This window comes from Cynocephalus volans, chromosome 3 (genome assembly GCF_027409185.1).
Source record: "Cynocephalus volans isolate mCynVol1 chromosome 3, mCynVol1.pri, whole genome shotgun sequence".
NCBI classification, from domain to species: Eukaryota; Metazoa; Chordata; class Mammalia; order Dermoptera; family Cynocephalidae; genus Cynocephalus; species Cynocephalus volans.
Genome location: NC_084462.1, coordinates 15,532,203 through 15,554,606, shown reverse-complemented (window position 1 = coordinate 15,554,606; position 22,404 = coordinate 15,532,203). Strand labels below are relative to the sequence as shown.

Sequence of the window (22,404 nt, the reverse complement as noted above, 5' to 3'; positions counted from 1 at the left end):
GGCCCGCGCGGGCGGTGCAGCGAGGCCCCGGGCGGGCGGCGGCTGCCAGGCGGCGCGGCCGCGCCGCGGAGGGGCGCACGCAGGCCTCCGGGCCGCGCCGTGCTGGGCCGCGCTGTGCCCGGCCGGGCGGCGGCGACGAGAGAAGGCCGGAGGCGAGCGCAGGGCCGGCGGTGGGCGCAGGGCCGCTCGCAGTCCGCAGCCCGCAGGGAGAGCGCGAGCCCGGAGCCGGGCCGGGCCCGGCGTCCAGACAGGTGATCTGTGGTGCGGCGGCAGCGGTTCCAGCCTCGCTCCGGGGTCCCTGTTGGGGCTGATGCCCACAAATATGCAGAATTACCGGCCGGGTCGCTCCTAGAGCCAGCGCCGGGGAGCGAGCGCGGCAGCGGCCAGCACCGGGAACGCACCAAGGAAGAAGCCCAGCCCCCGCCCTCCGCCCCTTCCGTCCCCACCCCCTACCCGGCGGCCCAGGAGGCTCCCGGCGCGGCGGGCGCGGCGGGCGCGCACTCCCTGTTCCTCCTCCTCCTCGCTGGCGCTGCCTGCCTCTCCGCACACACTGCTCGCGCCAGGCGCGCTCCGCCGGCTCCCTGCTCTCCGCGCCACCCTCCTCCGGGCCGCGCTCCCTGAGGGATGGTACTGAATTTCGCCGCCACAGGAGCCCGGCTGGAGCGCCCGCCCCGCGGCCTCGCCTCCCCGCCGAGCCGCCAGCGCCTCTGGACGCGATGAGGACTTGGGCTTGCCTGCTGCTCCTCGGCTGCGGATACCTCGCCCATGCCCTGGCTGAGGTGGGTGCCGCCCCCGTGCCCCGTCCCCTCTCCGGCTACCCCGGCGCACGCCCTCCGCAGCCGCCCGCGGGCCGGGGCGCCCCAGGTTCTGCAGAGAGCATTTTGATTCCTGCTGGGGTAGTTCATTTAAAAATTTTCCCAACTGGGTTCTATTTTTTGCCATGCCTAAGTGTGTCTGGTGAGTTTCCAGCGTGTTGCGTCGCTCTGCCTGGGAGGGACGAGGGAGCGGCGAGGTGGACGAGTGGGGAGAAACTTCGGGGGGCACGGGCGTCTCTCCAGGGAGGGGTAGCTGGGGCGCGGCAGGCAATGCAGTAACGGGGTGCGTGGAAGGGGGTGTGTGTGAGCTGGCGGAGCCGGGAGAGGGGAGAAAGGCGGCCGATAAACAGGTAGAGGCGGTTGCGGCGGAAGACCCCGGCCGGGCACAACGGGCAGCGACGAGCCTCGCAGCCCCCGGTTCTCGGTCCCCAAGCCCGGCGGGGCGCAGGGCCGGCGCAGTCCCGCTCGCCCGGGGCCTGCTTACAGGTGGCTGAGCTAGGCGAGCTGGGGCCGGGCCAGGCGCCCGCGCCCTCCCACCGCGGCGTCCCCACCCCCCTGAATCCCAAATCCCCGGGAGCTTTGTAGTGATGAATGACTTTCTACAGCCCCCCGTCGTGGGAACTTAGTGTTTGAGTCTCCCCCAGCGACCCCTGACTCCTTTTAAAAATCAGGAAGGAGAGTTGGGGAGGCCGAGTGGTGAGGGTGGTCTGGGCAGGGACCTGAGAGCGGTGAGAGGTGGATAGTTAACCCTCTCTTTCCCTGGCAGCCTCTCCCAGCTGCCGGCTGGATTTGGGCGTCTCAGTCGGCGCTAGGGCCGCGGCTGGGCCGGAGCCCGGGGTGGGGCGAGTGTGTGTTGTGTGTGTGTGCGTGTGTGTGTGTGAGCGCGCGCGCGCACGCGTGCGTGTGTTTGTGAGACGAGAAACCTCTCCTCCGCGGGTTCGGCCCGGGATTCCGGGGCGTGAAATTTAAGCCTCTAGCTACATTAAACTGTTAGGGCTGCCGTGACTTTCGTCGTCGATCCGTGACGCATTTTCAACTTGATCTTTCTAGATGTCGATTTCACTATTAAATCAGGAACTCCCCGGCCCCCTCGCTGCCCACAGACCTCCAGTAACTGACACCCCGGGCGGTGGGGCCAGAGTACGGGAGCTATTGTTTGAAAATTTAAAGGTGGGAGGGGACTTTATTTTTGCAAACAGCAGACAAGGATGGAGGCGGAGAATTTGGGGTCTCATCCAGCTCCACCCCTGGTCTCCGGCCGGCTCCAGGGCCCCGGCGGGAGGTCCGCGTGGCCCGGGGCGGGGGCTGCGGCAGATGCTCACCGGGTCACCTCGAGCCCGGGGAAGAGGCGCTCTCGGCGGCCGGGGGCGCGAGCCTGTGCGGCCGGGGCCGCGGGCGCTGACCTTGTGGCCTCTGCTTGCAGGAAGCCGAGATCCCCCGCGAGGTGATTGAGAGGCTGGCTCGCAGTCAGATCCACAGCATCCGGGACCTCCAGCGACTCCTGGAGATAGACTCCGTAGGTAAATCGCGCCCCTTCCCTTGGCGCGCGGGGAGGGCGCGGACGGGCGGGGAGTCTATGCGCCCCGCGCCGCCTCCCACCTCGGGCCGGGCGGTGCGCCGCGCAGGAGCGCACCGAAAGGTCAGAATCCAATCCCCGGCCATAAACGCCCAGGCGGATGAGTCAGGAGTTTCTCTTCCAATCGCCACTTTCTCTCCCAGCGGCAGCCGAAGGCTGCTCGCTCACTCGCCCAGGGATTGTTTTCGTATTTAAGGAAAATGCCGCGTGTGTCACAGAAAGTTCAACCGAATAGGGGGCGCCGGCGTCCCCGCCAGGTGTGCCGGCCCCGCGCCTGCCCTCGGGTCCGGAGGAGCGGCGGGAGCCGGCCCAGGCCCTGGGCGCAGAGCCCTGGCCCGCGCGCCGGGCCCGCTGTCCGCATACAGAGGCCCCGAGGGCAGGCGCGCAGGAGTAGCCGTGTCCCCTGGGTCAGGGCCCCTTCGTAATCGTTGAGAGCTGGTGCTGCGTTCTTGCGGCAGGGCCTTCGTGGCTGCAGGAGGCCGGTCCTTTTCTCTTTTCAGGACCCAATAAAAAGGAGTGCCTTTGGACACATTCTGCTTGGGGGCTATTTTGGGGGCTCACCCTCAGGACCTGGAGCCGAGCCACTTCAGAAAACAGTTTATTTGTAAACACAGAGTTTTGAGACGCAGGAGTGTCAGTTGCAGAGTTGCTCCCCGGGTCGGCAAGGGTTAAAGGGACCCGGGTTGACCAGGCAGGCCGTGGGGTGGGAGTGGCAGTGGTGTTGGGTGCGTGCCCTGCTCCTGAGGGCTAGAGAGCCCCTTCCTAGAGTCCACATGTTTGCGGCGCCCTTTTCAAAATTAACACTTGAAAAATTAAGCCTGGAACTCCAACGTGAGAATTAACTAGGAAAATACTTTTATGGGAAAACTTCTTATTGACTGCATTAAAAAAGAAGGCCTAAGATGAACTTGTCAAAAAGAGTAACTGAAAGCAGGAGAATTAGAAGAATTTTAAGTGAAATGAAGATTTTTTTTCCTCTCTGCAAACTACTCTGAAAAGAGGGAGGTGGTGGGGGGAATTAAGTAAAATCACATGGTCTAGTCATTTGGAAATTTGTACCTAATTATGGTGGTGGAGAGGCCTGAACTATTTTCATTTCATGCCAAAACCATTTTCTAACAAGGCCGACGGTTTCTGTAGTTTCTTGACCCAGGAAATCCTTTGGCTGATCCTTATCAGGAAGGGGGTAGAATTTCACTTGGAGATCAGAGTTGGGCCGGGGTGGGGGGCGTGGGGGGTGGCGGGGGGATTTTGATCTGGTCCCTTGATGTGTAATCCTGGGGAGAAGGATTTGCCTTTGGTAAGCTGGGAAAACACTTGCCTGTATTTTGCTGGTCTCTGATAGATTTGGAAAAGTGGAGAGACTGCCTCCCAGAGAAAGTTCCAGGGCTCCCCCTCCTCCCCCCCGGCTTGTAGAAGTGAGGCCTTTGGAGGGCTGGGCCTTGGTGTGGGACCTGGCCTTGCTGCAGGGAAATGGGCCATTCACTTTCTGCTGGGACCATTCTTATTCTGGTCTCTGCAACCCTGCCCCCCCCCCCCCCACTGTCATTAATGCTTTTAGCATTGCAGCTCAGTGGGGTTATGCTGATAGCATTCCTGACCTGCAGGCTTCTGGGCTGGAGCCTCTAAAGGGTCCAAACAGAAAAAGCAAGGATACACCAGCCAGTCTTCCTGGCTGGTTTCAAATTGCCCCCTATAAAAATGTCCTGGGGAGTGCCTCTCCTTCCTGCCCCAGGGAATGCAGAGGGTGGATCTCAGCTCTTCTGTCTACATGTCAGACTTTGGGATCTGAATGTGAATCTCTTAGTGTTTGGGAACTTTGGGTATAAGAACAAAGGAAGGACCTGTAGCACCTTCCTTGTTCCCCAGCCTTGCCCCTGGAGGGGACCCTTTGTGACACAAACCCCAAAGTGGGTCACCTTCCAGCCCCCCTATCAATGGTGTGGAAACTGAAAACCAGAGGAGCCCACAGTCTCTAGCCTGAGGACAGTAGTGGCACGGTTTGCTTCTCCAGCTTGTATGAGGGTGTCTTTTCCCCCAACTCCTGTTCCTGCCGGAAGTGAAGAGTTGAAATGGATCAGGCTGCTGGGGAAGGTTGTAAACAGCTGTGGTGGTCAGTTCTTTTGAGAGTAAGCTGCCCTCTGGGCCCTGGACTCCCCTTTAGGTCTAGTCAGGGGAATGCTTGGTTTGTTAGGGCACCCTGGTCTGGCCAGAGCCAATGACAATTCAGGAGATTAGTGATGAAGGAAGGGGTCAGGGTGCTGGGAGAAACACAATTTGACTCATTCCCCCTTGGGAGTTCCTTTATCCACTTTTATAAGTCCAAGGGGTGGGCTCTTGCAGGTTGACATTGTTGGTGTTGGGTCCCTCTAGGTGAAAGGCTAATGCTATAGGAAGTAGAGAAGACACCTTGAGGTATCCCAGGTGCGCCCCTAATAAGCCGACTCCTCCCTGGAGTGGATAGAGCTTTGTGATTGGCATGTAGCTCCTCTCAGTGGGCTGGCCCCATCCCCATTTTACAGATGAAGAAACTGAGCAAGGCACTTCCATCTTTGGCTGTGTGGCTGGAAGGTCCAGGGGCAATGGGATTTCTATATTAGTGATGAGGATGCCCCTGAGCCCTGAGTATTCTGACGGCGTGTACATACATGAGTGAAGAGCAGGAGCAGTGTAGCTTTTGGGCTCAGAGACCAGCATGTGGTCTCTTAATGACCAGTAGCCATGGAGTTGGGGGCCTATTTGTCGTGTGTGAAGAGAACAGACCATTCAGTGGCGTAGCAGCGGAGAAGCTTTGTTCTCCAAAGCAGTCTGGCCAGTCGCCCATAGGTCATCAAGTAACTAATACATAAATATCCCCATCTGGGACCATTAACGCTTGGACCTGGACTGATGGTTGGAGGATTCTCCCATCCTCCGAGTTGTCATTCGGACATCTGTGCACAGAAGACAAAGGGAAAACCACTTGATTAACTGTCCTGTGAGCACTTTTAGGGAATGATTCATGCCCGGCGGCCTGGGCCTGGCTGCGCGAGATCGTGTCTTGTGAAATTACTGCTGGAGTGAGTTAACTTCTCAACCAGCATAAATCAGAACGGCCACTTCTCCCATTAGTGTGGGTCAACTAACTCTTGCTTTGTGACCACCCATCTTGATCTGCGAGTGAAAGGTGAACTTGTTTGACTAGGAGCTGTTCCCACTCTTTGTGTCTTGTCTCCAAAGAAATTTGCCAACTAAGACTTGAGCAAGGTTGATGAACTGGCAGACCTGTTGTCTTCTCTGTTCATCAAGCAAGGGCAAGAGGGCGGGGGGCGGCGAGCATGGTGGACACAGGCCTTGGAGGGTTCCTTCAGTAGCCGTCTGTTCTCGTCCTCTTCCATTTCTCTGGGCCTCAGTTTCCTTGGATGCAGAAAGTTGGTAGTACCTACTGCATTCACGTAAAATTTAAGTCATCACTAAAACAATGCATGCAAGCACGGCGATAGTAGGGCATCAATACGTGGTAGCTGATGCTGTTAGTAAATTTTCTAGAAGCCGAGAATGGACCAGTTGCTCTTTGGTTTGGCGGTGGCAAGATGGCCACCACCAGGACATGACTCATAAGTGTCACTTTTTGGTGAAAAAAATGCTTATTGTAACAGTTGGTTGATGGGAAATTCTTATTGCATGAGTAGTTCTGTTCTGATCTTATTTTGGGTCTTTAAAAAAAAAATTAGTGGCACTGGAACATTGAGTCATTTTAAGTAAAAAGTGGGGCTCTGCTCAGACTTTGTCTTTGCCATTCACACCTTATGTGAGGTTTTTGGTTTTTATTTTAAATGTGCAGGTTTCAGACTTCTGAGGGGAGTGGAGGAAACCGAGATTTCTCTAGCTGGTTTGTGGATGGTCATTGCTACCTGGGTGGGCTGGGCAAAAAGAGACTGAGGAGGGGGCTTCTTCTGACCTGGGCTGGTGTCCAGGACACCACATGAGCTTCTCAGGAGGGGAGGCAGCAGGACCCAGGGGTCTTGGTGGGTCTGTGAGAGTGCCTGGCTGTTTGTTGGTACACCTTCTCAGTACCTGGTTATATACTGGGGAGTCAGGATGGGCGAGATGAGAAGAGACCCCCCCCTGCTAGGTTCAGAGGGCCCGGGCAGGGAGGCCAGGTTCGCTCCACTTTATCCAGGTATAGGTGGTGTCAGCGGGCTGGGTCAGGCCACATCCAGGTGGCTGTGTGTGCCCTTCCCCCACCCCAGGAATCTGAGAGACCTGAGATACCCCCAGCTTGTCTGGAGGCACTGGCAGAGGAGAGGGTTGTATGTCCCAGTTGTCATCCCCTCTAAGTAAGGTGTTGTGTGTACTGGGGGGCTAGAGTTCTTGGTGCTGACCTGGAGTCTGGTTCTGATCCTAGCTCTGTCTGGGCTATTGCTCTGTGGCTAAGAGGGCTTGTCCCCTCTCAGCACCTCCCCACCCTTGCTATAAATATGGCTTGCAGATACTTGGGCTTTTTTCTACCTTTTTTACTGCAGACACTGGGGTCTTCTGACTCAGGCCTGCAGCCACTTCTCACTTTATGCTCCATAAGAGGTCACACTTACCCTCTTGCTTTTTCTCATGGCCTCTTGCACTCAGAGTAGACTTATTTCAGGAACAAGTGGGGTCTGGCTTACGGCCCAGTCTGGCATTTCTTCCGATGCCCCTCAAAGGTTAGGAGACGTCAGTGAGAAGGAAGGAGAAACCCACGTGCACCACTGGAAATCTCAGTGGCCTCTGCTTGTCCTTCGGTTCAGCACCCCAGATGGCTGTGTAGCCTGGGGTAGCCCTGTGCCCCCTTAGAGAGATCGCCCGGGCTGGGAGGCAACAGGCCTTTTGGTTCTGGGATGGACAGCCTCCAGGCCTTCCTGACCCAGTTCAGCCCTCACCTGGGTTTCACTGGAGGAGGTGCCATGGGGGAGACCACCTGCAGCCTCTTCCCCAGAGGGTCCTCAGCTTTGCCAGGGGCCCAGCAAAGACTGGTACATCTTGGGGATCTCTGTGTGGATGGGATATATTTGGTAGTGGCAAGTGTTTCATCCGCTGCACGTCTAAAAAGCCCTGTGTGGGAATAGAGGGTCTTCCACGGGGCCCCCTCCCATCTTGGGGTGGGAGGGTGGGGCTGAGCTGCCTTGCTCTTTGTCCCCAGGTGGCTCTGAAAACTGATCTGTGGGAAGTGCTGCTGGACAGTCCCAGGGGTGCACCATGCAGGTATGGGCGGGCTGGTTGCCATCTTCTCTTTCTACCTACAGGGGCTGAGGATGCTCTGGAAACCAGCCTGAGAGCCCATGGGGTCCACGCCACTAAGCATGCACCCGAGAAGCGGCCTGTGCCCATTCGAAGGAAAAGAAGCATCGGTAAGTCCCAGGAGGGAGGCTGCGTGGTCCGGGCGGGCAGGACCGCAGGAGGGGCAGTGTCAGGTGGGGAGGGGCTGGCTGGGCCCTCCCCTGACCCTGTGGCCTCAGGCAAGCCACTCCATCCCACTCATCCCCTCATCCCCCTCCTCTGTAAAACAAAGGCTTGGCCCCTGCTGTCCCTGGAGGCCTCCCTCCTCCGCGGCTGTGTCTCCCGCCCCAGCCCGCCTGCTCCTCACTGCAGTTGTGATCTGGGCCAAGAGAGTTTCCAGGAGAGAAGAACTGTCATAAATTCCTTAAGTGCTCGATCTTGTTGGGACCTGTCCTTGAGGAGGCCTTTCTGGAAAACGTGGTCGTGCTTAATTTCCAATTCATAATATGGAACAGCAGCATGCTCCTGGCTACAAGCTGCATAGCTGGGTGCAGCTGTGTGTGCTGTGGCTGGGGGGCAGCTACCATAGCCCCCACCCCACTCACATTTGTCTCTAGGACTTCACCTGGGCATTGGTTTGGGGGATATTTTGGTTCTTGTCGCCTCTCAGAGCATCCCATGTCCATCTGGCCCCCTTGAGGGGGAACTAGCTAGCAGAGGACTCCTGGGCTTGGTCTGTGCTTTCTTGCCTGGGGGCAGGGTTGGGAGGTGTGGCCCACCCAGTTCCATGCCATCTGGGGTTTCCACCTGCTTATTGTAGAGCTGACTGGGTTTGAACCCTGGTTACTGCTCATTGCATTAGTTTCCTTCAAGAAGATGGATTTTATGTCTTCTATCTCTGAGGGTGGTGTGTGGGTAAACAACCCCTAGTTAATGCAAGCAGGACCTCCCCAGACGACTGTGGGGATCATACACTTCACATCATTCCGACCAATCTCAATGGCCAGGACACTCCTGTGAGTGCTGCAGAATCCTTTACAAAGTCCAGATGGGAGGGAGCTGTCCACGAGCAAGGTGGTTGGACTGAAGGCCCTTCCTTGGCTCCATCCTCTTGCCCTACCTGGTCAGGGGCTGTGGGGCCTGAGCAGTGTGCAGCATGCTGTGGGCCTGGTGTGTTGGGGTCGAGGGGCTGCTCTTTATCTTTATTATTCTCAGAGGGACTGGAAGGCCCCTTGTCCAGAGACTTGCTGAGGCCCAGTGAGGATGCTAGTGCCTGCGGTGTCCCATAGGGCCCGTGGGAGGTCTTCACACCTCTGTGGATGCAGAGGAGCTAACGCTGTTCCCCAGGACTCAGGTTAGGTCCTTTGATTCCAGTGCAGACTCTTGCATCGACCTGTGGGAGTGTGCAGAGGGCAAGGCCCTGCTCGCGCTGGGGCTGTCGGGTGTGCATGTAGGTTATGCATCTTTGGGTGGTGCTGGGCCCCTCCCCGGCTGTTTTTCTGGGCTGAACCTCTGCCTTGCTTTATGGGCTCTGTGACCACCTCCAGCTCCCTCTAGCTCTGGGTCTGGGGTCCAGGTAGACCCACAGTGTTCCTGGGGGCATCAGGGAGCAGCCCTGTGGGTGGCCCCCAGAGTCTGCCTGGACTCCGCAGCCCCCTGTCTAGGCAGCAGGGCCTCTGCTAGCCAGTCCCTGTGGCTGGACATTGCCAGGCATCCATTACACAATGACCAGCTGGAGGCGGCACTAGTAAAGCAGTAGCCGGGGAGGAAGGTGTGTGCCCTTGGGTTCGCAGGGGGATTCCTCAGTTTGTGTCAATTGCTGGCGTGTAGTCGGAGTTTCTCAGGGCTGTGATTGGCCTGTGCCGAGGAACAGACAGAAAATAGAACTGCCTCCTCCCTCCTGGCTGTCCGGGGTGGCCTCTTGAGGACCTTCGTGAGCAGGTCCCTGGGCCCTGGGGAAGTCAGGACTGTGTCCCCTGTCCTCTCTTAGTTCACAGACCTACTTTGATGGGAGGGTCTCCTGCCAGGCACATACCACCACCTCCCAGGCTTGCAGAGCTCCACACCCCCAGGGGCCACACTGGGCCTCTTGAATCTTTGGTGTCATGCAGTTCCCTTTGCTAGGAGAACTCTCCTCCCTGTCCAGCCCCAGAGCTCCTTTGTGTGCTTTGGCCAGCTCATCTGCACCCTGATAAAGAGGGGTTTCATCCTGTGGCATATCCCCAGCATGTTTGGTCACATTGGAAGTGGCAGGAGCCGTGTGGTTACAGCCCCTGCCTGGGCTGGGCTCCCAGTTGTCCCTAGGCCCAGCCAGTGTCCCTGCAGCCCTGGGTGGGGCAGAGAGTTACAGGAGGAGGGTGGGCATGGTGCTTGTAGGATGGGCGTGGTCTGTGCATTCACATGCTCTTGCCTCTGCAGAGGAAGCCATTCCTGCAGTCTGCAAGACCAGGACGGTCATTTATGAGATACCTCGGAGCCAGGTTGACCCCACGTCTGCCAACTTTCTGATCTGGCCCCCATGTGTGGAGGTGAAGCGCTGTACTGGCTGCTGCAACACCAGCAGTGTCAAGTGCCAGCCCTCACGCATCCACCACCGGAGTGTCAAGGTGAGCTCCCCCTCGTGCCCCACACCCCCAAGTCTGTTCAGGTTGATGTAACAGAATAGCATAGACTGGGTGGTCAATAAACAACAGAAATTCCCTTCTCACAGTTCCAGAGGTTGGAAGTCCAAGATCAGGGCACTGGCAGATTTGATGTCTGATGGGGGCCTGCTTCCTGATTATAATGACCTTTATGACTTAATCACCTCTCGAAGACCCTACCTCCTAATACCATCACCATGAGGGTGAGGATTCCAACATATGAACTTGGGAGGGACACAGACATTCAGACCATAGCAGTCCCCCTACGCCATAGAGACACTGTGGGAGAGAAATGGCTCCCAAATGGCTTGTTGAGTGCCTCTCAGGAAGGGTCTTTCTGGGGTTGCTGAAGTCTTGGGCCAGGGTTTCAGGGCCAACCCCTTCCTCCTGCTCTCAGAGACTTGTGGGATCCAGTGGTGTGAGTTGACATCTCTGCCGCTAACCTGTGGTCACTAGGGGCTGGCACACAGCTGGTCACTTGCCACCAAGCCCTCTCCCAGGTGGGGGACTGGTGATTTCCAGAGGCAGCATTGGGGGGTTCAGGCCATGCTTAGATTATGCCTGTGGGGGTTTCTTATTCTCGCCACTTGAGTCCTTGGGGACAGTTCTGCTTCTTTGGATTCCTCCAGGCAGCCAAATTGGGGTCTGTGGCATTCGGCTGATGGCTTGCCTTCAGGGCCTGGGTGGCTCCATCTGTGCAGTGGGTCTGAGGCAGGGACTGTGTACTCCGGAGAGAGCTGAGGCTGCTGGCCTTTCTGCTTGGAAGGGGGATTGTCCTGCTTTCTGGGTGCTCGGTCCCTGTCTGGTCTTTGGCCTCTCATTTTCAGAAGGACAGGGTTGGAGGGGGAGGTGTCTCTTGACTTTCATGAGCCACGGCTGAGGCTGGAGCCTCCCCCAGGGCCCTGGCTAGGGGAGGTGGGCTCTCTTAGGGCTTCTCTCCCTAGAAACTTGCTTCAGTTGGGTTAGGCACTATTATGATACCACAGGACCCTCAGGGGTGTGGGTGGGCATGGACCCCCAGTCCAGGAGGCTGTGGTGTGTTGCTTTGAAAGTTCTGTCTGGTTGGATGTGCCTTTCATGCAGAGCAGGCTCAGCTGAGCTTTGGAGGGCAGGTGGACCCACTTTTTCTGGCAGAAGGAAAGAGTCTCTGAAATTAGGTTTGAGGATTTCTGTTCTGGGGGCTGCCTTAGAGCCCACTCCTCAATGGTCCAGGCCCTGGGGTGAGATGCTTTTTCTTCATTAAGGAAGAAAACCAGCCAGGCCATTTGTTTGTCACATGACTGGGCACTTTAGACCCGTAACTGGGACTTATCTTGACCTCTGGGGACTTGGTCCTCTGTGGTGCTCAGGATATTGAGTAAGCAAATTCCACATCTTACTGCGCAGGGAGCTCCAAGGCCAAACACTCCCCTTAAAAAGCCCTGAGGTTTTCCTAGGGCCCTGGGGGTGCTTTTCTGGGGCCTCCTGCCTTCAGAGGCTGCTTATGTATGAGGGGTGGGGGGGCCATCCCTGCCCTTCAGGCTCCAGTGGTGGGGTCCCCACTTACCCAGGTGCCAAGCCCAGCTCTGTCCACCCCCCAATTTTCCATTTCTTGGGGGCTCCATTGCTGCCAGCCCCTGGGGCGTGACCCTCACCTATAGCCTCTGCCTTTCCTTGTGCCTCGGTGTCCTCATTGGTATATTGGGGGGGGTCTCATTGAGCCCCAAGATTCCAGGATACCCATGGTCTTGTTCTCAAGGTTGGGGGGGCAGTACTCTAGATTAGATGTTTCCATATGTCAGTTCTGGCACTGAGGGGCTGTCTGTCCTTCCTGTGTGCAAGACTAGGGGCTCGGAGGTACAGGGGTACTGGCGTGGAGTGAGCGAGTCAGTAATGGTTCTTGGCCTGTGGGCTCCAGCCTTTGGGAGCCCCCAGTGTTTCCTCCCTTGTTTCCCATGGGGTGAGGACAGGGTGGGGTGGGAGGGCGTCTGGTCCCAGCCACGCAGTGATGCCTCCCTTCTCTGTCCCCCTGAGTAAGCTTGGTAGGGTCCAGAGGCCGTCAGAGCCTCAAGGCCAGAGGTCCTAGCTCCCATCTCCTAGCAGCACTGTGGGAGGGTGGGGGGCACGTACTCTTTCCTGGGAGGGGCCCCTTCTCTGCTTTGTGTGGCCGGTGGAGCTGAGCTTTACCCCATTGGCCTCCTCTGCCCAGACAGGGTCCTAGTCATCCCGAGAGGGGACAGGCCTTAGGTCACAGAGGGACTGAGTCCTGCAGCTGGAGCCAGGATGCCTGGTTCCTGCCTTCTCAGACCCAGGCACCTCCCTGGTCCTCCCTCTTCAGTGAGGCGTCTTCTCCCTGCCCACCCATCAGAGGCTTTGGAGGAAAACATCCGGCCCCAGACATTGGGGGCTCTGGCACAGGGGACAAAAGGTCAGCGGGAACAGGAGGCCCATTGTGGAGGCCAAGCCAGGAGGCTGGTCCTGTTCCATTTGAGATGGAGGCAGATGTCGACCTGGAGAGAGGAAGATGGGCTCCCAGAATTCCAGCCAAGCACTCGTGCGAGTGGGTGCAGGGGTCAGCAGGGGGTCGTTGCTGGGCTGCGGGGAGGCCATGGCGCCCTGCCCCATCCACCCAGGCTGGGAGTGGTATCTCCTGTTTTTCCAGTTTTTATGGCTTTTTGGTTAACACTCAAAGTTCTCTTATTAAAGAAGGTAACAGCCAGGCCAGGAGTGGTCACTCTGTCGTGGCCCAGGCTGGTGACCTATCCAGTGTGTGCTCAGCTAAAGGCTACCTTGAAGCCACTGAGGCCCTAGGTTTCTGGTGGACATGTTGGGGTTAATGGCCAGTCCTTCCGTGAGGACAGCTTGAAGCTGTTCTTCTGCTGAGGATCCAGACAGAACCCACCCCGATGTTGTAGTCACTGCCCCTAGGTCAACACTGGGGTCCCGGATGTGGGGCGTTCTGATGTCAGCGCCTGCGGCCGGGCTCTCCTCTGTCTTCCAGGGGCATCTGGAGAGGAAGCGTCATCTGAACCCAACACTAGGCAGGCCCTGCTGGAGTGGCCAGGACACCGCTGACCATCACCCCTGGGGGGAGGTGGGGCCGGGGTCCCCAGCCCTGCTGCTTTTCCCTGTTTTGTGCTTGACCTGGTCAGCCCTTGGTGTCAGGTCCCGGCATGCCCCTGACCTTGTTCTCCAGAACCAAGCTGTAGGGCTCAGGAGAGAGGAGTGGAACTGGGCAGGGACAGTGGTGGGTGGGCTCCATGGCCACCAGTGGTTTTCGTCCGGAGTGAGAGTGAAGCTCTATGGCCATGACCCCTAGCGGTGTCCACCCCTGGCTCATGCCTCTCCCGGCCTCGCATTGGATGGGGCCTCAAGGTCGGGGGAAGGAGCCAGCTGTGAGCCACCGTCTAACGTGACCTCACCTGAACCCCCAGCCTCCATCACTGCATAAGAAAGTTTGTTTCAAGGCAGCCTTGTAGGTGTGAACCAATGTGCATCAGTAAATTAACTTGGTCTGCCTCCCCCAAGTCTCTAGAAAGCTAGTTCCCAGCTCTGAACCGTACTGAGGGTTGTTGGCTGTGGCTCTGCTTTGCGGGACCTCAGGCTTCGGGAAGGTACATGCTCCCCTGGGCTGCCTAGGATGGGCCTCTGCACCCTGTAATGAAGTTGGGAGGGGCGTCCTGGGTGAGAATTTCCAAGCTGGGGACCCCATTGGTCACTGTCTGGTGGTCTGGTGCACAGGTCTCTGGAAGAAGGTGGTGACCATGGCAGCATTAGTCTGGAATGAGGAGGTCTCAGTGTCCCTCCCCATCGTGAGAGAACTTGGGGGCCCGAAGAGGCTGGGTGTTAGGCTTGGTGGGTAAGGATGCCTTGTGCTCACCTGCTGCCCTCCGGGCTTTGACCCCTTTGCAAAGGGAGAAGTGTGGGGAGGAACATGGGGACCCCCTCCTGGGGCTCCAGTACAGGGTCTGGGGTCCGAGGAGACAAGAATGGGGGTCCAAGGATTTAATAGTCTCTGTTCTTCAGACTTGGCTTCTCATAGAGGAGGTTTTTGAGAATTTAATATTCATAACATGTTTTTTTGGAAAAAATGTAGCCATTTCCTGGCCAGACAGAGGTGGTGGAATGGCCTGGAATCCTTGCATACTCAGAAGCAGGTGCAATCATAAATCACTGTTTGTTTTTCTTTGATAAAAATGGGCCTGTCTGAAGAGAAAGTGGGTTCCCAGTCTGGAGAGGCCTGTGTTGTGTGCCCTTTGCACGTGGACTGGGAGGGACAGTGTTTCTGTTGTGTCCTGAGAGCCCACCTTCCCCACAGTGACCCACCTGCCTTGGAGAGAGACGTCCCTGGAAGTCCTGTGTCTGGCCATTCAGGCCCTGTGGTCTTGGCCGAGCCCCAGCCCTAGTATCTGCCCTGCAGAGGGAACTAGGTGAGGCTGCTTGTTGACCAAAGAGGCCGTGCCGCCCAGGGGGCCGGGGCCAAGAGCGGACAAGTGCCCTGCCCATGCCCAGCCCCATGGACTCAAGAAATCAGAGCCCACTGGCCTGTCCCTGGTCTCCACTGCAGAGGTTAGGGGTGGGAGGGAGCACGGGTGTTCAGCCGGGCTGATTGCAGGGTGTGAGGCTGGTGTTGTGTCGCAGGCTGGGGAATGGGGTGGAGTGGGGCAGGGGAGGAGGTTGCTCGGCACTCATAGAGGCAGGAGGGGACTGGGCCCTGTTTTGTGCGGTCGGGTCCCTAGTTACTACCTAGACAGACTTGGAGTTCCTGATTGTTGGAGACCTGGGGTGGGCCTCTGCTGTTCCTCTTGGGACTTGCTTATCCTCAGGGTGGGCCTTCCCCAGCCCAGGGTTTTTAAAGGGAGGGTCACTCTGGGATCCCACACTCTGCCTGGTGGGGGCAGCGGAGGGGGGCAGCCACCATGCTCATCTTGGGGACTTGTAAGTGAGCTGTGCAGGAGCCCCCGGGAGCCTCCAGGCTTAGCTTCTCTCTGACTTGGGAGTCTGGGGACTGGTTTTCGTTAGGTGGGCCCTGTGTTAAAATATTGACAGCAGTAGTAGCCCACTCCTGGAGGTTGGCTCTGTCCCAAGTTCTGGGTGCTTCTATGATGTGAGCTTATTCGTTCCTCATCACGACCGATTGTGGGTTGCAGGGGTGATAGATGCTCCCATTCTACAGATGGGGAGGCGGAGGTGTCTGACTGCACTGCCCTGGGCTCTTTGGGCTCACTGTCCCTGGGGGAAGAGGCAGATTGCCTGTGGTGGGGGGCACTGTTCCAAGACCTCCCTGACTAGCAAGTGCCTGGTGGGACAGAGCCCTGCCAGAAAGCAGCTCCACGGGGGAAAGGCCTGTGCTGCTGTGCCCCAGGCCAGGTTCTCTCATGCTTCCTGACGGTAGTGAAACCTCCCAAGTGAGGCCCCACTCCTGGACGGGCTCCTGACCCTGGCCGCCCACGCCCCACACCTGCCCAGCTCATACCTGGCGGCTTGTGTTCACACCCGGGGCAGCCCACACCACTTCACACGCCTGCCGGGCCTTTGCACTGCAGGTTAACCATTAATGCAGCTGAGGTGGCGGCAGCCACGGCAGGGTCTGGACAGGCCTGGACCCCAGTGCCTTGGGGACTGGCTAACCTGTGGGTGGGCTTCTGGATTCAGGGTGCAGGGCAGACCCCCTGTCTGGGTGTTCTCCTGGCTCTTGACTCCTGGGAAAGGAGGTTGGAAAGTGCCTTCCTGCCTTCACCCTCCTGACTGCCCACTGGGAGTCAGGAACCACTGGGCTGGGGGCATCTTGTCTCAGCCCGGGGTCTCATTCACCTGGTGCCAATGCTGGCCCAGGAGCTTCCCCGACCTCCATGTGTTCAGGGGGTAACCCAAGGCGGAATCTGCTCCTTTTCCACCCTCAGTTTCCAGTGAACAGTGAGGGGTGAAGTGAGTGATCCCTGAGGGCCGTTCCTGGGACTTAGACCCTGGGGAAGCCTGCACGGTTGGTTCCCTTGGCACAGAGGGGGTGCCTACTGTGTACTGGGTCTGGGAAGGACAAGAAGATGGTGGCGGTTCCCCCGCATATGTTCCAGGTGACAGATGAGACAGCCTTGTGGTTAGGGACAGCCTGCCACTCATGGGGAAGTGGCTTGCCTGTATGTACCTCAGTTTCCTTTGCTGTTAATGGAGGAGATAATCCTGCCTACTTATAGAGTTGCTAGGAGGATTAAGTGAATGTTGATATTTGGACTCTCGAAAGGAAGGTGGACTGGAGAGCAACTTCTCTAACCACGTGATCCCTAGTCTGTACTCTGGGATGAAGTGTGGGCACGTGGGTTTCTTCAGCATGGTGCCCAGCACACACTGCCTCAGGGTGTATGTATTAAGTATCTATGATGCCAGGCATGTACATGCAGTGTTTGTGTGTGTGTGTGTGAGGGAGTGTGCAGTTGCATGTGTGTGCATTCTGTGTGTATGTGCATGTGTGTGTATGGGGGGGTGGAGTTGCTTTCTCATGACAGAGTGTCCTGGTCACCCATGTGGGGACCATGGATGTCCAAGATGCCTGCCCTGTAGGGCCAGGGATTTGTTTTCTTGTTTTCCATTCTTGAACACCTGGAGGTTGTGTATTGGCCCTCTTGGGCCTGGACTGGGCCATTTCCTCTCTGTGGCTCCCCAGGGGCTGGGAGGGGGCTGTAGAGGTGGGTCACTGCATTGTGGTTCTGTGCCCAGAGAATTGAGGGCTGGCGTGGTATTGGAAGAGGAGGTGCCCGGCTCATCAAAGCCACAGTCTGGCAGCCTGATCCTCCTCTTGGATCCGTCTTGTGTGGCCCCTGGGATGGTCTGGGGACTCCAACCCACATTTCCAAGAAGGCCAGGTTTCCTCTGAGCCCAGGGGGAGCCACGAGGAGGCTTCATGCCTGGGACTGAGCCCACCAGGTGGCCGTGGGTTTGCCTGGCCTGGGCACTTGGGAGGGAAGGGGTCCTCATCAGGCCAGCAGTGTGACCAGGAGCACGTGGGGTCATCATCTGGACTTTTGAGTCCACAACAGCCAGAATCCAACACAAACCCACTGGCCTCCTTGTGGGGACCCGTGGGGCCACGTTTGTTGTTTTCCCGTGGATGGTGGGAAGAAGGCGGGGATACGAGAGCTTCTCTGAGCGAGGGTCCAGCCAGGAACCAAGCTCAGCAGTACACATTCAAAAACATTTCCCAGCTGTGTGTAAACATACAAGCAGACACCTTCCCTGGCCACCTGTGCCTCAGAACTCTCCCTTTGCTGTGTGTGTATCCCTCAGGCCTCCCAGGCACACATGAGCCTTTGGGGTTATTTTAAACAGAAATAGAACCAACCCACAAGATACTATGCTGCGGCTCGTTTTTTCATCTGGTGCTCCTGCCCTCCTCTCCATGAGGGAGAGTGGGGGAGGAGGTTGGAGGTCAGAGGTCAGGCTGCTCCCACCTCCCTCCTGGTCTGGGGTGGTGGGGTCAAGTGCGTCCCTGGCTCCTAGCCAGTTGGGACGTCTGAAGCTCTATTTAGGTGCTCATGGCTGGGCTCTTCTCTCTGGCAGGTGGCCAAGGTGGAATATGTCAGGAAGAAGCCAAAATTAAAAGAAGTCCAGGTGAGGTTAGAGGAACACTTGGAGTGTGCGTGTACGACCTCCAGCTTGAATCCAGATTATCGGGAAGAGGAGACGGGTAAGTGGCTCTCTGCGTTGGGCTCATCATTCAAGAATGGATCCTTGAAGCCTTGCTTCTGGGTTTTTAGGTGGTCCCCTGGAGTGGGACCCTCGATGGGTGATAGCACGTGAGGCTGCAGTTGAATGAATCGGTTCCTTGTTAACGGGGCAAGCACACACTTGGGGGCCTGGCTGGGAGGCAGATCTGCCATCTGCGGGACATTGGGACAGGGAGCATGGGCCGAGCCGCAGAGCTGGCAGGAGAGGAGGTTCAAACTGGAGTGAGATGGGCTGGGTGTGTTTCCGAAGCCATCCACCTGGATTGAGGGGCTGGTGGGGTAAGGTGAGAGGGGGCTACAGAAGGGCCCCCACCTAGGTGGGCCGGGAAGAGCAGGTGGGAAGGTGGATAGTGGACTGCGGCCGCGGCGTTGCCGATCAGGGTCTTGACCTTCACCCTGCTGAGCAGACTTTGCCCATGAACAGCTCGGTGTGTGTGGCCCGCTGAGTTGGGGCCAGTCCCTGAGCAGGAGGAGGGGCCTGGAAGTGTCTCTGTGCCAGGGCTGTCAAGTTTTCTTTCCGAAAGATAAACACCTCAGGTATTTATTACCTTAGTTTTATACCCCAACAACCTTCCCGTAGGCCCACTCACCGTCCCTGCCCTTTTGTTAACAGGAAGGCGTAGGGAGTCAGGTAAAAAACGGAAAAGAAAAAGGTTAAAACCCACCTAAAGCAGCCAACCAGGTAGGAGCTGTTGCTGGACATGCTGAATCCCTGCAGGGCTGGGAGATGCAATTGACTGATCATGCCCGTGAATCACGCTTCCCGTCTCCCGGGGGCCCTGATTGGCCTTGACGGTTCTGCGTGCTTCCCATGTCTGCTGGGCTGTGGGTCTTCTCGCTCTCGTCCCCTCCTGCCTTACAGAAAGCCCCGATCCATGGCTCATTTCTGGTCTGGAGCCCCCGCTTCTGGCTTTGTTCTTGTCTTTGTCGTTGATTGGGAGCACAGAAGCATCACACACAAATGGAACGGATGGCATTTCTTGAGCAGCTGTGGTAGCTCTGACGGTTACTAGCTGGGATCACCTTGGGCGGGTTGCCCACCCCATTTGACAGATGAAAAAACTGAGGCTTAACAGAGATTACAAATAAGGATTGTTAGGCCGGCCCGTGGCTCACTCGGTAGAGTGCGGTACTGATAACACCAAGGCCACAGGTTCGGATCCTATATAGGGATGGCTGGTTTGCTCACTGGCTGAGCGTGGTGCAACACCAAGCCAAGGGTTGAGATCCCCTTACTGGTCATCTTTTAAAAAAAAAATAAAATAAAAAAAATAAGGATTGTTGAAGGCTGAGTAGATCTGAAAATGTTTTATAAATATACAGGTTATTGGCTATTGTATCGGAAATTGCGTCTGGCTGCTAGTAACACCAGAAACAACAGGGATTGAGATAAGGTATGAATTCATTATTCTCATGTAAAGATGGGGAGGCCAGAGCTGGTATGACAATCTTGAGGTGTCATCAGGGACCCCTTCTATCTTGGGCTGGTGGCATCTATCCTCAGAGTTGCCTCATAGCCCAAAGTGGCTGCTAAAGATCCAGAAATCACATCTGTGCTCTAGGCTGGAAGAAAGTGAAAGGTGGGGAGAAGAGCAGAAGAACCCCCTTGGAGAGCCTTCCCAGAAATCCCACCTGGTGACTTTTGTTTTTTTCTCATCTGCTATCCCTCAGCTGCAAGAAAGTCTAGGGCCATAGTCTCTTAGTGAGGCATCTTGCTTTCCAGAAGAAAATGGGATTTGGGTAACCGCAGTCATCCTGGCATTGGCCTGTCTGGCTCAGGAGAGTTGGAGCCCGTCTGGCCTGGCCCTTCCTTCTGGCATGTGGGACTCCATGGCATCCAATACAAATAGTTGTTTTAGAATGGAGTAGATTCCTCAGAGATAGGGTGTCTGAGAGCCCTGGCTTCTGCTGGGTAGTGTGTGACTTTGAGGCCCCCTCAGCTCAGGTCCATTCACGAGGATCTTCTTAGGAGGAAAGTATCCACTTGGGTGGGTGTCTGAAGCAGTCCCAAATGATGGCTCAGACTTGGCTTTGTGGGCCCCGGGTGTGGTGCGGGGGGTTGTTTTTGTGCTTGCCTGTGCATTTAGTGTCTACTGAGTGCTAGGCTCTGACCTCTAAGGGCCAGCTGATGATAGAGACCCAAGAATAAGAGGCAGGCATTCCGATGCCCTGGGCCTGGCTAGCGTTCAGGCTGTGGGCCTGTGGGTGGTGTGTTGGAGTGTGCAATGGACAGAATGGAGGACTCTGGAGAGCTGTTCTTAGAGAGGTCAGCATAGATCTGCTCAGTCACAGGGACCCCTTCTGTCTGTGGCTAGTGATGTCTATCCTCAGCATTGCCTCTTGGCCAACATGGCTGCCAGAGCTCCAGAAATCACATCCAAGCCCAAGGCTGGAAGAAAGGAAGGTAGGGAGAAAGGCAAAAGAATCTTTCTGGGCCTCAGTTTCCCCCATCTGTACAATGGGAGAATGGGGCTTGCTTTCAAGATGTGTTCTGTGAGATGCTGTGAGCCTAGTCCCAATTCTGGTCAGGATGTTGCTATGTGGCTTACATGGCAAATTTGATTTCAAAAATTTCATGAAAACGTTAAACCCCTTTGTGCTTCAGATCGGGTTAAATTGTTTCATCCCATTTGCCTTCTACGCAGCAATGTGCGTGCTCGGTGGTCCCAGCCTCTCAGTGTCTGTCTCTCTCCCCTCTCCCCACAGATGTGAGGTGAGGATGAGCCAGCAGCCCTTTCCTGGGACATGGATGTACATGGCGTGTTACATTCCTGAACCTACTATGTACGGTGCTTTATTGCCAGCGTGCGGTCTTTGTTCCCCTCCGTGAAAAACTGTGTCCAAGAACACTCTGGAGAACAAAGAGACAGTGTACATTTGTTTAATGTGACATCAAAGCAAGTATTGTAGCACTCGGTGAAACAGTAAGAAGCTTCCTTGTCAAAAAAAAGAGAGAGAGGGAGAGTAAACAAAACCACAAAACATGACAGAAACAAAACGGACTCACAAAAATATCGAAACAGTCGACGGAGTGGAGGGTCGCCCCCCGCAGGGTGGCAGTGCAGTGTGGAGGTCTCAGCAGACTGGATTTCTGTCCGGGTGGTCACAGGTGCTTTTTGCCAAGGACACAGCCTGCTTTCGGAATGACTCCAAAGGGATGCCAGCGGGCTCTGCAGCGGCACGCAGGAAGCTGGAATGTCTCGAAAACCGCCACGCGAACTTTAGAAACCACACCTCCTCGCTGTAGTGTTTAAGTCTATACAGAAACCTTCCTGAGAGCCTTAAGCGGATTTTTTTTTTTACACCATAAAGTGATTATTAAGCTTTCCTTTTTACTCTTTGCCTAGCTTTTTTTTTTTTTTTTTTTTTTAATTATCTCTCGGATGACATTTACACCGATAACACACAAGGCTGCTGTAACTGTCAGGACAATGCGACGGTATTTTTCCTAGCAGGATGCAAACTAATGAGATGTATTAAAATAAACATGGTATACTTACCTATGCATCATTTCCTACATGTTTCTGGCTTTATGTGTTTCTCCCTTACCCCACTTTATTTTTTAATTTAAGCCATTTTGAGAGAACTATGCGTCAATCAATCGTATACCATCCCTGCAGCTCTGGCCCCTGGAGTTCCTGTTTGTGGCTGGGTGGTACCATGTCCCCCCACAGCACACGCCGCAGAATGTCATTTTCCACGTGTGGCTGGGTGAGGTGCGTCATTACTTCCCTGTGAATTGTTAATGCACTGTGGCATTGGGAGTCACTCCCTGCTGCCTCCAGTGTTTGGACAGAACTGAAATTATTTTTGGTAAGATGTTATGCTTTACGTGTATTAACAGAAATGCGTGTGTGGTTTGTTTGTTTGTTTGTTTTTTGTAAAGGTGAAGTTTGTATTTTTATCTAATATTACCAGTTTTATATACTTGCGAGCCTGCTATGTTTTTTTGTGTTTTTTTTAATCCAAAAATTAAAAAGAAACCCACCAACAAAACTCATGCACATGAAAAGCATTTTGTGGTCACATTTTTCTAGTTGCTTAACCAAGTCTAGACCCCCATTCCCTGGTCACATGGTCAGTTGGGTGAAGACTGGGAGATTAGAGCTTTCTGGGCTGGTGCCCCCAACCTGCCCCCCGATGAGAACTTGAGGAATGCGGAGCCTATGCTGCTTGGGACTCCAGAATCTACTGGGAACAGGCCAGAGAGCGCCACCCTACAGGCTGTTTGCTGCCTCGTGGGGAGGAGGAGACCATCCACTGCATCAGAGCAGCCAGGGGACGATGAGTTTTATCTGAGAAGTGAGCTGACCTGGCTGTGTCCACTTACTGGGCACTAAATGCGAGCAGCCTGGAGCCCTGCCGTGCTGGCAGCTTCCCTCCCAACGCCTCGGCTCTTGTGACCGCCGAGATCCCTTTGGATCTTGACCCCCGTG

General features: G+C 56.1%; 1 protein-coding gene across 5 annotated transcripts in view; it reads left to right on the top strand.

Moving 5' to 3' along the window:
- Positions 1–451: 451 nt before the first annotated feature.
- The window catches only part of PDGFA (platelet derived growth factor subunit A), a 59,225-nt gene continuing 37,272 nt past the window's right edge, over positions 452–22,404 (top strand). For 3 of the 5 annotated variants that reach the window (XM_063089824.1, XM_063089819.1, XM_063089820.1), the window contains exons 1-5: positions 452–779; positions 2,239–2,335; positions 7,653–7,757; positions 10,045–10,232; positions 17,802–17,928. In XM_063089824.1, coding sequence (XP_062945894.1) covers positions 717–779; positions 2,239–2,335; positions 7,653–7,757; positions 10,045–10,232; positions 17,802–17,928 — 580 coding nt within the window. In that variant the 5' untranslated portion in view covers positions 452–716. Of the gene's footprint in view, positions 780–2,238; positions 2,336–7,652; positions 7,758–10,044; positions 10,233–17,801; positions 17,929–19,291; positions 19,363–20,674; positions 21,642–22,404 lie in introns of those variants that run through there. The other 2 variants (XM_063089818.1, XM_063089823.1) reach the window with 2 other exon arrangements.